This window comes from Cetorhinus maximus, chromosome 20 (genome assembly GCF_964194155.1).
Source record: "Cetorhinus maximus chromosome 20, sCetMax3.hap1.1, whole genome shotgun sequence".
Lineage (NCBI taxonomy): Eukaryota > Metazoa > Chordata > Chondrichthyes > Lamniformes > Cetorhinidae > Cetorhinus > Cetorhinus maximus.
In genome coordinates, this window is record NC_135898.1 from 22,669,384 (window position 1) to 22,684,217 (window position 14,834).

The window sequence follows — 14,834 nt, forward strand, 5'->3', positions numbered from 1 at the left end:
GTAACAGAGCTAACTTTTCAGGTTGAATATGAGTCATATTGGACTTGCAACATTAACTTCTCTCTCCACAGAGGCTGCCAGACCTGCTGAGTTTTTCCAGCACTGTCTGTTCTTTATTTAAGACCCTCAGTAGATTTTGCTTTTATTTTAGCTCTCAAATAGGCCCGATCACAGGAAACTACAATTCCCGCGCTACATTGCAGAGACAGGTGATTGACACACACAGTAGCCAATGGGCGAGCGCTACCTCCTACTCATCTGCCAATGGGAATCGAGGAGGCGGGGCTACCGCCTGCTGAGGGAAAATGGCGGCGCAGAGAGAGAAGGAGAGACAAAGGCTGAGGTTCACTGTGACTGTAAGGTGGTACTTTCTACTCTAACAGTATATTTGAGAAAATAGGACGAAACAAGTATTATCAGAGTAAAATATACAGCAAAAAGCGTCTCATTTTCCTTTAATCATTAGAAAATCAAAGGAAACTAAGCTAGTTAACTAAAACTGAAATGATATGCTATTATCTGGGCTGGAAAGTACCTATGGGTCCAAATTCACTCTGAACATGCGGGGCAACAAGTCCAGAGTCACAGCTGGCAATAAGGTGATTGGCAAGACTTCTCTCTGACGATGTGCTAGGCTAATCTGGAATGCACTGTCTGAAAGATTGGGGGGGTGGTGAGGGGGAGATACAGAGTCAGTAGCAGCTTTGAGGAGAAAATTGGTAAATTGGTCAAATCCACACAGGAGAAAGGATTGCAGGAGGTTTATGCTCAAAGAGCAAGGTGTGGGACTAACTAGATTGCATCTTGAAAGAGCCTGGATGGGCTGAATGGACTCCTGCGCTGTACGATTTGATGAATAGAGCTGCCCTAGTAAAATGGGAGCTGCTCTCTGCTCATCTCTGAGCCATCTTGAGGTCCCCCCCCCCATTATAATGATGGGTAATAACCCACCCTTTCACCGCACTCTTCAATAAAGTACACTTCGGACAACAGATCAGTGATCTGAAAGTGCTCCTTTTACAAATGCTGCCTGACCTGCTGAGTGCTTTCAGATTTCCAGCTTCTGCAATATTTTGCATCTGTTTTAATTAAAATCTAACTTTTGCTTTCAGAAGGCAACAGCTTTGCATTTATGTAGCACTTTTAATGGAGGGAAGGAAGTCTGATGCAAGACACAGATGCAGTAATATAGTGGTGGAACAGGTTGGAGTCTTGAACCAGATGGAATAGGATTTGCTGCAAACCAGCTGTCCAGAGGGCTGAGTGAAGACCTGAATCCCATAATTCGGGACACCACCGAAGACAATGAGGTAAATCCAGTTGCAACAACTTGGTGATGCCCATCTTTGGTTTCAGTAGCTTCGGGGTGTCGGAACGAAGGGGAGAATGACGGCAGTAAATGTATTTCTGATAATTCAGGCAGGACTGCAGATCTATCTTGCAGGCTCACTCTGGGTCAGACCCTTTCCCTGGACTGGCACCTTTTAAAGTCTGCTAAAGGAAAACTCCAGAGTACCTGTGCATTCTCTGTGTCCCATCGAGGGGTGCAAGAGTCACAAGTTCTCTGGAACAGTTATGGGAATATTCCCACAATAAAGGAAGATTCTGACTGTCCGGGCTGGAAGAGGAAACAGACAATTCTGTTGAATACCAATCATTCTGGGTCCACCTGTGTTGTTCTCTCTTCTCAACTAGACTCTCTAGCCTTGAGGGGAAATATCCACTACATCCTTTCCTGATCACTAAAAAGTGTGGGGGGTTGGTTGCTGAAAAAAAAGAGACATGCTGTCAAAGCTTTCTGTCTCATTCATTAGGACAAATGCAAGAATGCCAAATTTCAGAGGGAGCAACAATTTATATTGCATGAGAAAAGGGTGCTGATTGATTGGCAAGTCATCTCTGATTAGTCAAGGTGCTGGCATGGAGAATGCACCAGGGAACTATTGTCCCCTCCATGCTTTTGTAATTCAAAAAAGGTGCAATGCCTGGACATGTTCCTTTTGCCTGCAGAGGACAGGTCCCTGTGAATGAATATATGTAGCTTCTAGCAAGCGTAAGTAAGCCATGTTGCAAGCTCAACTAGTAAACTTAAATTGGTTGATAGTGTAATTCTTAGCACACTTAGCAAGTGCTGTCCAATCACAGAATCACATGTAACATTCGTGTGGGGGTTGTTGGAGGAGGACAGCATTGACCTTGGCTTCAAGACTAGATTGTCAAACAGCCTGTTGGCATCAGTAGGTATGGACCAGTGGAGCCCATACTGGAGCTGGTCCTTGGCAGTATTACTGCTCCCTCAAAGTCATGCTCATTTGGTGTTAGGAGAGAGAGAAGATCCTCGTTCTTGGACACTACATAATTTTAATGTGCATGGTGAAAAATAGTAAAATTGGAACAATATTCATTTAGTATAGAACTTGAACATCACTGAAAAGAGAGTCATATTGCTGAAGATTTTCCTCTGGCACTCATCAGGACAATATCAAGAATGCCAAGTTTCAAGTGATCACAACAATTTATACTGCAGGAGAAAAGGGTGCTGACTGTTCGGCAGCTTGACGGTAAACAAAAAGTCCACTGTGAGATGTGATTCCATGATTCGGGAGCACTTGCTGAACAATTCTGAGTGCACTAATAGCTACACTAACAACTAATTTAAGAAAATCAGTTGGCTCATTTATGCTTGCTAGAAGCGATATGCAGATATGAAGTGACCCGTTCTCCGCAAATAAAAGGAACATCTTCAAGCTTTGTGCCATTTTTGCATTACCAGGAAGCTAGGAGAGCCTATAGTTCCCCATTGCTTCCTCCATGACAATGCCTAAGCCAATCAGAGTTGACTTGCCAACCAGTCAGCCTTTTCTCCTGCAGTATAAATTGTTGTGATTGTTTGAAATTTGGAATTCTTGTGTTTGTCCTGATGAGTGCAAGATGAAAAGTTTTGGCCAAATATCTCTCTCTTCAGCAGTATTCAATATTAATTAAATTGTCCTTGTCTCCCTTTTCCTTCAGGACAGGATTCCCATGCCCTATCATAATCTAATGGCCTCAACCAGCAGATGCAATCGTATTGTGCTCCATTAATCACAACAGGTTAGTATGCAGGTACAACAGGTAATTAGGAAAGCTAATAGAATGTTATCATTTATTGTGAGGGAACTGATTACAAAAGTAGGGAGGTTATGCTTCAGTTGCACAGAGCATTGATGAGACCACATCTGGACTATTGTGTACAGTACAGTGTACAGCTGGGTCAGGATCCTGGACCTCCCTCCCTAACAGCACTGTGGGTGTACCTACACCACATGGACTGCAGCGGCTCAAGAAGGCAGCTCACCACCACCTTCAAGGGCAACTTGGGATGGGCAATAAATGCTGGCCTAGCCAGTGAAGCCTACATCCCGTGAATGAATTTAAAAAAGTAGTGGTCTCCTTATTTAAAGAAAGATGTAAATGCGTTAGAAGCAGTTCAGAGAAGATTTACTAGACTAATACCAAGAATTGGCGGGTTGTCTTATGAGGAAAGGCTGGATGGGCTAGGCTTGTATCCACTGGAGTTTAGAAGAGTAAGAGGCAACTTAATTGAAACCTTTGAGATCCTGAGGGGTCTTGACAGGGTGGATGTGGAGAGGATGTTTCCTCTTGTGGGAGAATCCAGAACTAAGGGTCATTGTTTAAAAATAAGGGGTCACTCATTTAAGACAGATAAGGAGAATTTATTTCTCTGAGGGTTGCGAGTCTTTGGAACTCTCTTCCTCAAAAGGTAGTAGATTCAGAGTCTTTGAATATTTTTAAGGTAGTGCTGGATAGATCCTTGATTAACAATGGGATGAAAGGTTATCGGGGGTAGGCAGGAATGTGGGGTTGAGGTTACATTCAGAGCAGCCGTGACTTTATTGGATGGCAGAGGAGGCTCGAGGGGCGGAGTGGCCTACTCCTGCTGCTAATTCGTATGCTCATTGTGATGCTCTTCATGGTCTCATGGGGTGTGATCACTTGTCTAGGTTCCAACTGGAGGACTCACCATATAGGTAGGCATCCCCGCCATCAAGAGAAAATGATATGGAAAAAAAGTGCAAATTAACCATTTATTTCATGTAGCGCAAAAAATTCTAACTTACGTAATGTCAACTGGGAACTGGAATGAACATGTACATGGAGCATGCGTACTGTAACTAGACACAGATTTAATCAGAATATGAATTCTGATGCTGTGAACTATTTGGTTTTGAGTGTGGGGTTTCCTCTTGTACCACAACTCTTTCCCCTATCGAGGCGTGCAGGCTCACTCTGTGTCAGCTTCAGCTTTTCCAACCTGGCACTTTTTCCGCCTGCCACAGTAATTTCCCCGCCAACAATTTCAGCAGTCTCCTTCTGCACAGGGGTCATGCCAGCGGTTGTGCTTGGGAATACAGTGATTGTTGAAAATGGATTGCTACTCAATGGTTACAGTGAAAACCGTTAAAGGTGAGCTCTTGTTTTGCATATTCTGCAAAAGTTTGCTTAACATTTCTTAAACGTCCCTGTGGCAAAGGGTGTTGACGAACACACCGTGGAACCTCGGGGGCAAAAATCAAGTTTAAATTCATGGTCTCATTAATTTGCAGATATTTAAACAAATTGATGCTAATAGATCTTGGTGTGCCTTTTTAGGGCTTTTCAATAGTGAAGTAGTAACCGAGAATCGTCCTTATCAAACCTCAGGCTGTCGATTCAAACAAGATAAACCTGGGCTTCGAGGGATGCAGAGTCAGAGCTCAGCAGAGCCCCAGGCTGCAGACACTAGACACGTAGGTAAAAGCACCAATCAATGCAAACACAGCCACTCAGACTAAAAGCTCTTAGCTTCACTCTGTGCTCTGCTCTCAAATCTCAAGCCCCAGGGCAGGAATTGTGGTGCAATGATGGGCCTTGGCAGCCTGGGGCAAAGAAGGCGGGGAGAAAATCAGCTGATCCTTCTGCTCCTTAATACAGAAACGGGAGCAGAGGGCACAATTGGATGTCCCCAAGCCTTACATGAAGCATGGCCACTGGGAGGAGACTAGCTTTCATGACTCCCTTCTCTCTCCCCTTGTCCAGTCCCTTCCCACCTACATCCGTGATTCCTCTGACACCTTACGTCACATCAACAATTTCCAGTTCCCTGGCCCCAACCGCTTCCTCTTCACCATGGATGTCCAATCCCTCTACACCTCCATCCCCCACCAGGATGGTCTGAGGGCCCTTAGCTTCTTCCTTGAACAGAGGCCCCAACAATCCCCATCCACCACTACTCTCCTCCGTCTGGCTGAACTTGTTCTCACACTGAACAATTTCTCCTTTAACTCCTCTCACTTCCTCCAAATAAAAGGTGTGGCTATGGGTACCCGCATGGGCCCCAGCTATGCCTGTCTCTTTATGGGGTATGTGGAACATTCCTTGTTCCAGTCCTACTCCGGCCCCCTCCCACAACTCTTTCTCCGGTACATCGATGATTACTTCGGTGCTGCTTCATGCTCTCGTCGGGACCTGGAAAAATTTATTAATTTTGCTTCCAATCTCCACCCCTCCATCATCTTCACATGGTCCATCTCTGACACTTCTCTTCCCTTCCTTGACCTCTCTGTCTCAATTTCTGATGATAGACTGTCCACCAATATCCATTACAAGCCTACCGACTCCCACAGCTACCTCGACTACAGCTCCTCACACCCCGCTTCCTGTAAAGACTCCATCCCATTCTCTCAGTTCCTTCGCCTCCGTCGCATCTGTTCTGATGACGCTACCTTCAAAAACAGCTCCTCGGACATGTCCTCCTTCTTCCTTAACCGAGGTTTTCCATCCACGGTCGTTGACAGGGCCCTCAACCGTGTCCGGCCCATATCCCGCGCATCCTCCCTCACGCCTTCTCCTCCTTCCCAGAAACATGATAGGGTCCCCCTTGTCCTCACTTATCACCCCACCAGCCTCCGCATTCAAAGGATCATCCTCCGCCATTTCCGCCAACTCCAGCATGATGCCACCACCAAACACATCTTCCCTTCACCCCCCTTGACAGCATTCCGTAGGGATCGTTCCCTCCGGGACACCCTGGTCCACTCCTCCATCACCCCCTACTCCTCAACCCCCACTTATGGCACCTCCCCATGCCCACGCAGAAGATGCAACACCTGCCCCTTCACTTCCTCTCTCCTCACCGTCCAAGGGCCCAAACACTCCTTTCAAGTGAAGCAGCATTTCACTTGCATTTCCCCTAACTTAGTCTACTGCATTCGTTGCTCCCAATGCGGTCTCCTCTACATTGGAGAGACCAAACGCAAACTGGGCGACCGTTTTGCGGAACACCTGCGGTCTGTCCGCAAGAAAGACCCAAACCTCCCTGTCGCTTGCCATTTTAACACTCCACCCTGTTCTCTTGCCCACATGTCTGTCCTTGGCTTGCTGCATTGTTCCAGTGAAGCCCAACGCAAACTGGAGGAACAGCACCTCATCTTCCGACTAGGCACTTTACAGCCTTCTGGGCTGAATATTGAATTCAACAACTTTAGATCTTAAACTCCCCCTCCCCCCATCCCCACCCCGTTTCTTTCCCCCCCCCACCCGCCTTTTTTTTCAATAATTTATATAGATTCTTCTTTCCCCACCTATTTCCATTATTTTTAAATCTAAAACTAAAACCTTTAGTCTTTCCACCCCACCCCCACTAGAGCTGTACTTTGAATATCCTGTCTTGCATTCTTAATTAGCACTTTTCTCAGACAAAGACCACCACCTTCAACACCTCTTTGACCCTTTTGTCTCTGACATCTTTTGATTATCTGCTCACACCACACCCTCAATGTGTCTCTTCCCCCCCACCCACCTTAAACCAATTTATATTTCTCCCTTGTTGAAACTATGCTTCAGTTCTGCTGAAGGGCCATGAGGGCTCGAAACGTTGACTGATTTCTTCTCCGCCGATGCTGCCAGACTTGCTGAGTTTTTCCAGGTAATTCTGTTTTTATTTTGTTTTGGATTTCCAGCATCCGCAGTAGCTTTTAGCTTTTTGTTTTTAGCTTTCATGGACTGTTCCCCAGCATGAGGCAAAGTCTTTTCAAGAAAGGGAGAAGGAAATTAGGAATTAAAACAGAAAATGCTGGAAAAACTCAGCAGGTCTGGCAGCATCTGTGGAGAGAGAAACAGTTAACATTTCCAGTCTGTGTGACTCTTCTTCAGAGCTAAAGAGAAGTAGAACATAAGAACTAGGAGCAGGAGTAGGCAATTCAGCCGCTCGAGCCTGCCCCGCCATTCAATACGATCATGGCTGATCTCATTTCGGCTTCAATTCCAATTTCCCGCCCTCCCCATAACCTTTCAACCTGTTACTAATTAAAAATCTGTCTATCTCCTCAAATTTATTCAGCGTCCCGGCATCCACTGCACTCTGAGGTAGTGAATTCCACAGATTCACGACCCTTTTGAGAAAAGTAATTCCTCCTCATCTCTGATTTAATTCTACCACCCCTTAGCCTAAAACTATGGCCTCTAGTTCTAGAATGCCCCACAAGGCATTGAACAACAGATTAAGCAAGTTTCATGCTGCTCCTATGCAGTGGCTACTCGAGTGGTATTTTCCATTGACATCTGCTGCCATCAGTCCAAAAAGACTTTCTGCCTACCACACAGCTGAGCAACATGATGTATGAATTTCAATGCCGGTGCAATGTCAGGTACATATGTATGTCCCAGCGATTGGCTGATCAAATCAAACAGCATGTCCCTTCAGTTACTTATAATAGGCAGAGTACAGACCATATTCAACCAGCTGGCACTTGCAAAACCCAAAACAAATCATCCATTGTTGGATGTGATTCCATGATTGAGCAGCACCTGCTGAATAATCCTGAGTGCGCTAATAGCTACACCAACAACCGATTTAGGGTAATCAGTCGAGCTCGTAACGTGGCTCATTTACACCTGCTAGAAGCAACATACATTCAAATGCAGGGACCCGTTCCCAACAAACAAATGGAATATGCACAAGCCTCGTCCCTTTTCTGAATTACTTGGGGAGCTTGTAGTTTCTTTTTGCTTTCCTCATGGCAATGCCTCGGCCAATCAGAGTTCACTTGCCAACCAGTCAGCACCCTTTTCTCCTGTAGTATAAATTGTTGTGATTGTTTGAAATTTGGCATTCTTGCATTTGTCCTGATGAGTGCAAGATGAAAAGCTTCAGCAACATGCCTCTCTTTTCAGCAATGTTCAAGTTCTGTACTAGCAAGCGACAGTAGGTATTAGATTGTCAGATGAAAGTCTTATCTGGCACTTGTCTGCAGAAATTCATGTTTCCACTTTCCCCTTTTGACAGGCATGTGGAATTTCAGAAGAGAAGTTGCTGCTGAGCTGTCACAGCGTTTACATTCTGAACAAAACCAACAACGGTGGCAGTGTCAAGTTGAACAAACTTGAAAAGGTTCATTTGGTTCTCGTTGCTCTGTTCAATAAATGCCAGAGAAACCGACTCCTGGGTATTATTACTACCTTTGAAAATGGCTGGCTTAAGCAAGGTGGAGAGAGAGAAAATCCAATCTCAGACACTGATCAAAGCAAATCAGTGAAACATCACACTCACAGCTCATTTTATATGTACAAAGCACGGGGGTGGTGGGGAATGTTCGGATCATTACATCTTTTAGCCTTTGCATTTGAATCTTTCTGCTAAATCTTAGTGAAAAATGCACAAAAATATGGAACCACACTGTTGTTGTGGTTTAGCTGTCGGCTATGCTGTGAACTGCCAACAGGTGGCACCAGTGACCAGCAAGGCAGAGGTTGACGCTGTAGTGAGTATACCATCTCAACTTTTTCATATAAAAAAGAACCTCGGCAAAGGGCAGGATAACACTGAGGCTGACAAGAGAGTAAAGACTAAGGGCAACTAGTCTCCTCTGGCCAGGGTAGGTGCAGCAGCTGATTGTGGACAGGTGACCTGGCTACTTGGAAGCACTGTCTTGACTTGCCATCCCCTGTGAGGAGATGCCCAGGTCCTGCTTAGAGCTGAGCTCTGGAACTTGGTGGTATAAAGAAATAGAAGTCGCCACTTTATTGCTGAGCGTTAATGCCCCCGTCCCCCACCCCGTGTCCCCAGCACCTTGGTAAACATCGAAACCTGACTTACCCTGTAATCAACACACCGATATGTTGTTGCTGACTTCCAACTACGAAAGATGACACACAGCAAACAATCCATTTAGGTGGGGAGGGGGGAGTCTTCATTCTCTAATGATCATGAAGGCCAACCTTTGAGAGACAGGTTCTGCCACAAGTTTCGCACGTGAAGCTGCCAAGTGATGTTGTAGGTTGGTGCTTTTGACGTTGCTGCCTCTTGCCAAGCTGCTGTGTGCACTGGCCGTGTTGCCATTTCCCTCTTTTGCCAGCCAGTGCCTCCCAGGTGCAATAGTTGATGTTCAGTGCCTTCGTGACAGGCTTGCTAGCACCCTTGAGGTGGAGCCTTGGGCGCCCCACTAGGCGTGGCTCTGGCTACCTCACCATACGAGTATGCGGCCATCTTCCATTCTGCAGACCATGCCTGATTCACCAAAGCCGCCTGTGTTTGGTTAGTGCCAACACATTTGGGAGATTTGCCTGTGAGAGGACAGCTGCATGCCTGATTTTGTCCTGCCAGGATATACCCTTAATGCACCGCAGACAAAAAGGTAGAAGCTGTTGAGCTGCTTTTCCTAGTAGCTGTAAACCACCCATGTTTCAGAGTCCTACAACAAGGTGCTGAGAACATAGGCCTTATAAAGCATCATGATACCTCCTGGCATACTTTGTGTGTGCGTGCGCGCGCACAACCTCTTCAGGCTTGGGAGCTGCCTGATCTGTACGTGGTCTGTAAATGGGCACAGTCTGCCAAGGCGGGAGAGACAGTCAAAGATGATACTGGGCGAGCGATGTGCAGGGATCCCTAGTTAATGTGCCCGTTTTGCATTCAGCTTCTCGTGAACTACGGTTAATGGATTATTTTTTGAATTGGTTTCAGTACACAATGGTTGGAACACTGGATTTGTATGTAATCAGGACTTGTGCACCCTTCTGATTTGGAGAGATGCTGCGTTACTCAACAATGTTAACATGTTGATCAAACTTCAGCTTGCTAGCCCGCTTAATGCAGTGGACCTTGTCTGATAGTTGCTCAAATTCGGAATTCAGCAAAATCAAGTTTGCATAGGGGCTCAGATGATTAAATCAATTGCCTGTTACAGAGCTGTACAGATAAGGAGTTCCTTGATCCCTAAGCTGTTTATCTCAGCTGGCCTGTGGGAGCAACATTGCAATTAGCCATGCAGTCCTGACTATAGAGGAGGAAAATCAGCTGATCTGCCTACTCCTGATCTCTTGTGCAGTCACTACTGTAAGTTACCTTTGTACTATGGGCTGAAGAGTAAATCAGGCTTGGGTGAGGCACCTCCATGTTGCCCCCTATTTAATAACCTGGCTGTATGCTCAGATACAATAACTTACATAGTGCCTTTAACATAACGAAATGTACCATGGTGCTTCACAGGAGCATTATAAAACAAAACATGACACCAAGCCACATAAGGAGATATTAGGTCAGACGACCAAAGGTTTGGTCCAGGAGGTAGGTTTTAAGGAGTGTCTTAAAGGAGGAAAGTGAGGTGTAGGGAGGGAATTCCAGAGCTTGGGGCCCAGGCAGCAGAAGGTATGGCCGCCAATGGTGGAGGGATTAAAATCGGGGGATGTTCAAGAGGCCAGAATTAGAGCAGTGCAGATATCACAGAGGGTTGGGGGGGGCTTGAGGGGATTACAGAGATAGGGTGGGGACAAGACCATGGAGGGACTTGAAAATGAAGATGAAAATTTTAAAATTATGACGTTGCTTGACCAGAAGCCAGTGTAGGTCAGCAAGCACAGGGGGTGATAGGGGAATGGGACTTGGTGTGAGTTAAGACATGAGCAGCAGAGTTTTGGATGAGCTCAAGTTTATGGAGGGTAGAATTTGGGAGACCAGCCAAGAATGTGTTGGGATAGTCAAGACTAGAGATAACAAAGGCAGGTATAAGGGTTTCAGCAGCCGATGAGCTGAGACAGGTGAAGTCAATGCTACAGAGGTGGAAATAGGCGGGCTTAGTTATGGTGCGAACATGAGGTTGGAAACTCATCTAGGGGTCAAACAAGCCACCACAGTTGTGCACAGACTGGCTTAATCTCAGTCTGTTGCCTGAGAGAGAGGGATGGAGTCGGATGCTAGGGAAATGAGATTGGAATGGGGATTGGAAGCACTGGCCTCAGTCTCCCCGATATTTAAGTGGGGAGAAAGATGAAAAGAAGCCATTTGGTCTGAATAATGCTGGCACCTTCAGTAAGGGGGAGGGAACACATTTCTGTGGGGCATGACACTCACCTCCACACACCCTCTTACAGCCCCAAAGGTTTCAGCATTCCTCTGACAGAAGTTTGTTATCTGTTCCACTGGAGTCAGGGGCACCTGAAAAGAAGGGGGGGAAAAAAAGAAAAGAAATGAATACTCTGCACATGTCATCTGCACAGAATTATACACAGCTTGTACTTTTCAGAATGATATCTCGAGGATTGGTTAGAAAAACGCCAACGTGTAGTTGTGCTGTCTTTGATCAGAACTGACTGGAATATTGCCCCGGCTCTGGAGTGGACTAGTTCCTGTCATGGCAAGTGGAGCAGCTGGCAGGCACTGCCCGGAGTTTCGACGGAGATGGCTCTGGAATTGTTTTACAACCACAAACATGAGCTTTGGAAAATGTGACGTGTTCATTGAGGAAGCCAGCCATAACTGCCTAAGCAGTTTGAAAAACAACTAACTGCAAAAGGCCATTTCAGCTCCTGATTTAAAAAAAAAAATTCCAGGATACAAAATCCAATGCGACACATTAAGAGCAGAGTGTTCAAAGTAAAATAAGGATTCTTTCATTTGACCCATATACCTTCATCTGATTTACTATTTTTTCCAATGCACAAAACGGGAGAGTTTACATCAAAGGGGAGTCAGAATTTTTGACATATTTCCCAGCTTCTGTCAGACTTTGAGGTTTTTTTTTGAAAAATATACTTTATTCATAAAATACAGAGACTTTGAGGTGGTCTTGTAGAAAAGCCAATCCCACAACTGAGACACAAGCTCTCTTTCCCTCTGCTCCCCCACCCCCTCCAGTCAATTCTTACTATTGTCACATTAACCCTTCTTGACCTGTGTGGGTGGCATGATCAGTATTACAGATTCCCAGTAAATGCTAACTCAGCTCCATAATCGCTGACCAGAAGTACGTTTGTAGGGCAATGCTGGTTTTTCCCTGCTCCTCAGGCAGCCCGATGGCCAACAAAATGGCCACCCAACAGCTCAGACAAGAACGGGAGAGAGCTGATAGGATGGAAGATTTTGCTCGGATTTCAACTCCAGACTTGATCATGATGTTACCCTTCAAAGCGATAGGGAAAGACGTCCTTGAAACTTCCACTAGCAGCAAAAAAAAAACAAACACTCAGAGGCAAGGGAAAGTTCCCATCTCTTAAAACTGCATTTCGAGAAATGAATATGACAGGGGTTTTAAAGGTTTGCATGACAAGATAGGGTGGTGGAATCATTCCTTGGTGTCTAATGAGTCCAATCTTGCAACATTCACTGGATCAACATCAATTTAGATTTATATAGTGCCTTTAAAGTAATGGAATGTCCCAAGGAGCATAATAAACAGAATATGACACCAAGCCATAGAAGGAGATTTTAGTTCAGATGACCAAAAGCTTAGTCAAAGAGGTAGATTTTAAGGAGTGCCTTAAAGGAGATAAGAGAGGTAGAGAGGTTTAAGGAGGGTATTCCAGAGTTGGGGTACTAGGCAAATGAAGGTGCAGCCACCAATGGCAGAGCGATTAAAATCAGGGATGTTAAGGGGGCCAAGATTAGAGGAGCGCAGATATCTGAGGGTTGTGGGGCTGGAGGAGATTACAGAGATAGGGAGGGGGTGAGGCCAAGGAGGGATATGCAAACCCAAGTCAAACCCACAAAGCTTCTGGCTGATGCCCTATTCCATCAGACTATGGTGAACTGTGGGCTGGAGTCCTCTTGCCAAAAAGGAAGACAGGGTTAAATCATCCAGGTTAGTTTGTTTCAGCAAGTGAAGCCAAAATAATTCCAAAGTCCTTCAGACAGCGAAGCAAGCCAAAAATACTAGTTGACCTTGCACGAGGGAATAAAATGCTGAGTGTAATCTTTAAGGGAAATGAGGGCAGAGGGCATAAGATAATTCAACGTGAGTCAGGTGCCCTTTTAAAGTCATATTCTGTCCTTAAATTCATGGAATACCTTAGTGCATTATCTAGAATTAAGTAGCAAAATGCACAGCATTTTGGAAGCAGAGAAAATGTTGTATGGAGCACAAGGGTTTTGCTGCTATGATGGCTGAGGCAGCTGCACATTCAAGGGCTTGAGAGGAAAGGGAGGCTGAACATTGGTTGGTAGTTTGCAAGGACGGTGGGGGTCAAGGGTTTTCCTTTGAGCAGGGTGTATCTGAAGGTGATGGGAAAGGTACGTGAGGACAGGGAACCCTTAAATACCAGCTAAGGGTACCACTGAGGGCCAGGAAGTTGGGTGGTCAGCAGTTTAGCGGAAATAGTACAGAACTTCAGTATTGCTGAACAAAGAGACATGTTGAAGCTTTTTGTCTTGCACTCATCAGGACACTTCGTAAGAATACCAATATAGGGGGAAAACAACAATTTATACTATATGTGAAGAGTGTGTTGACTGGTTGGCATCATGGCAGTTAACTGTCAGTCACCATGACTGGTGCATTCTCCTTGACAATGTCTCTACCAAACAGAGTTCATTTGCCAACCAAACAGCACTCGCTTCACATGCAGTATAAATTGTTATTTTCTCCTTATATTGGTATTCTTGCAAAATGTCCTGATGAGTGCAAGGCGAAAAGATTCGACATGTCTCTTTTTTTCGGCAATGCTCAAGTTTAGCGGGAATGGGATCATGGGAGCAAGATGAGCTTGGGAGAAGGCATAATGGGACATAGGAGAGAAACGAAAGAATAATGTGAGCTCAGTTGTGGGCTAGGGCAGGGAGGGACGAGGCAGAGGCAGCTTAGTGAATAATTTGAATCTTAGTGATAAAGAAGTCCATGAGCTCCTCGCACTTCTTGATGGAGGTGAGGGTGCAGGAGACAGAGAAAAGGGATTTAGGAAGATAGTTTGCAGTAGAGAAAAGCCGGGGCTTATCACTGCATTCCAGGATGATCCTGGAATAGTGGGCAATTTTAGCAGACAGGAGAAGCACCCAATATAATGTTTTATGGATGGCTAAACTAGTTGTTCACCACACCTGGTGTTAAAGTTTTTATCTCTTGGGCGTAAGGGAGTGGAGAGGAGAGTCAAACCAGGGAGCGTGGCCAAGGTGAGCGAGTTTAACTGCTTCATTGAGGATTGGGGTGTCAAAGGTGGAGATGAGGATGTGGTTGAGCAGATTTGTCGCTGCATAAATGTTGTGAAAGGAGGGCCAGGTCAGGTTTGTAAGTGAATTCGGGAAGCTTTTCCTCCAGGGATGAGCACTGAAGGAGGTCGCGTTGGGAGCGGCAAGGTGGATGGGGGTGGAGAGTGACACCAGAAAGTGATGAAAGGCGGCCTTCTCTGTGATTGACAAGATGGCAGTGGTGAGACCATGTGAGATGACAAGGTCAAGGGGGTGGCTGTGAATACGGGTGAGGGAGTTTACATGGACGGACAGATTTAGGGAGGGGATAAGAGAGCAGTGAACGCAGAGGAGAGAGAAGATGATGGAGTTGAGATGGAGGTTGAAATCACCAAAGATG

The 14,834-nt window shown here is 45.6% G+C and overlaps 1 protein-coding gene and 2 non-coding genes across 3 annotated transcripts; all 3 read left to right on the forward strand.

Annotated features, from left to right (window-relative positions):
• The first annotated feature begins 273 nt into the window (after nucleotides 1–273).
• Nucleotides 274–10,149, forward strand: LOC144694757 (uncharacterized). The gene is made up of 7 exons (XM_078565330.1): nucleotides 274–356; nucleotides 1,113–1,310; nucleotides 3,013–3,093; nucleotides 4,005–4,467; nucleotides 4,654–4,790; nucleotides 8,327–8,486; nucleotides 10,004–10,149. The coding sequence occupies exons 4-7, from the start codon at nucleotides 4,428–4,430 to the stop codon at nucleotides 10,147–10,149; spliced, it is 483 nt and encodes a 160-aa protein (XP_078421456.1). The 5' UTR covers nucleotides 274–356; nucleotides 1,113–1,310; nucleotides 3,013–3,093; nucleotides 4,005–4,427.
• LOC144695122 (small nucleolar RNA SNORA77) lies at nucleotides 1,441–1,575 on the forward strand. The gene has a single exon (XR_013579883.1). It is a non-coding gene; the product is annotated as a small nucleolar RNA SNORA77 (small nucleolar RNA).
• Nucleotides 4,280–4,417, forward strand: LOC144695123 (small nucleolar RNA SNORA77). Its single transcript, XR_013579884.1, has one exon. It is a non-coding gene; the product is annotated as a small nucleolar RNA SNORA77 (small nucleolar RNA).
• Nucleotides 10,150–14,834: the final 4,685 nt, after the last annotated feature.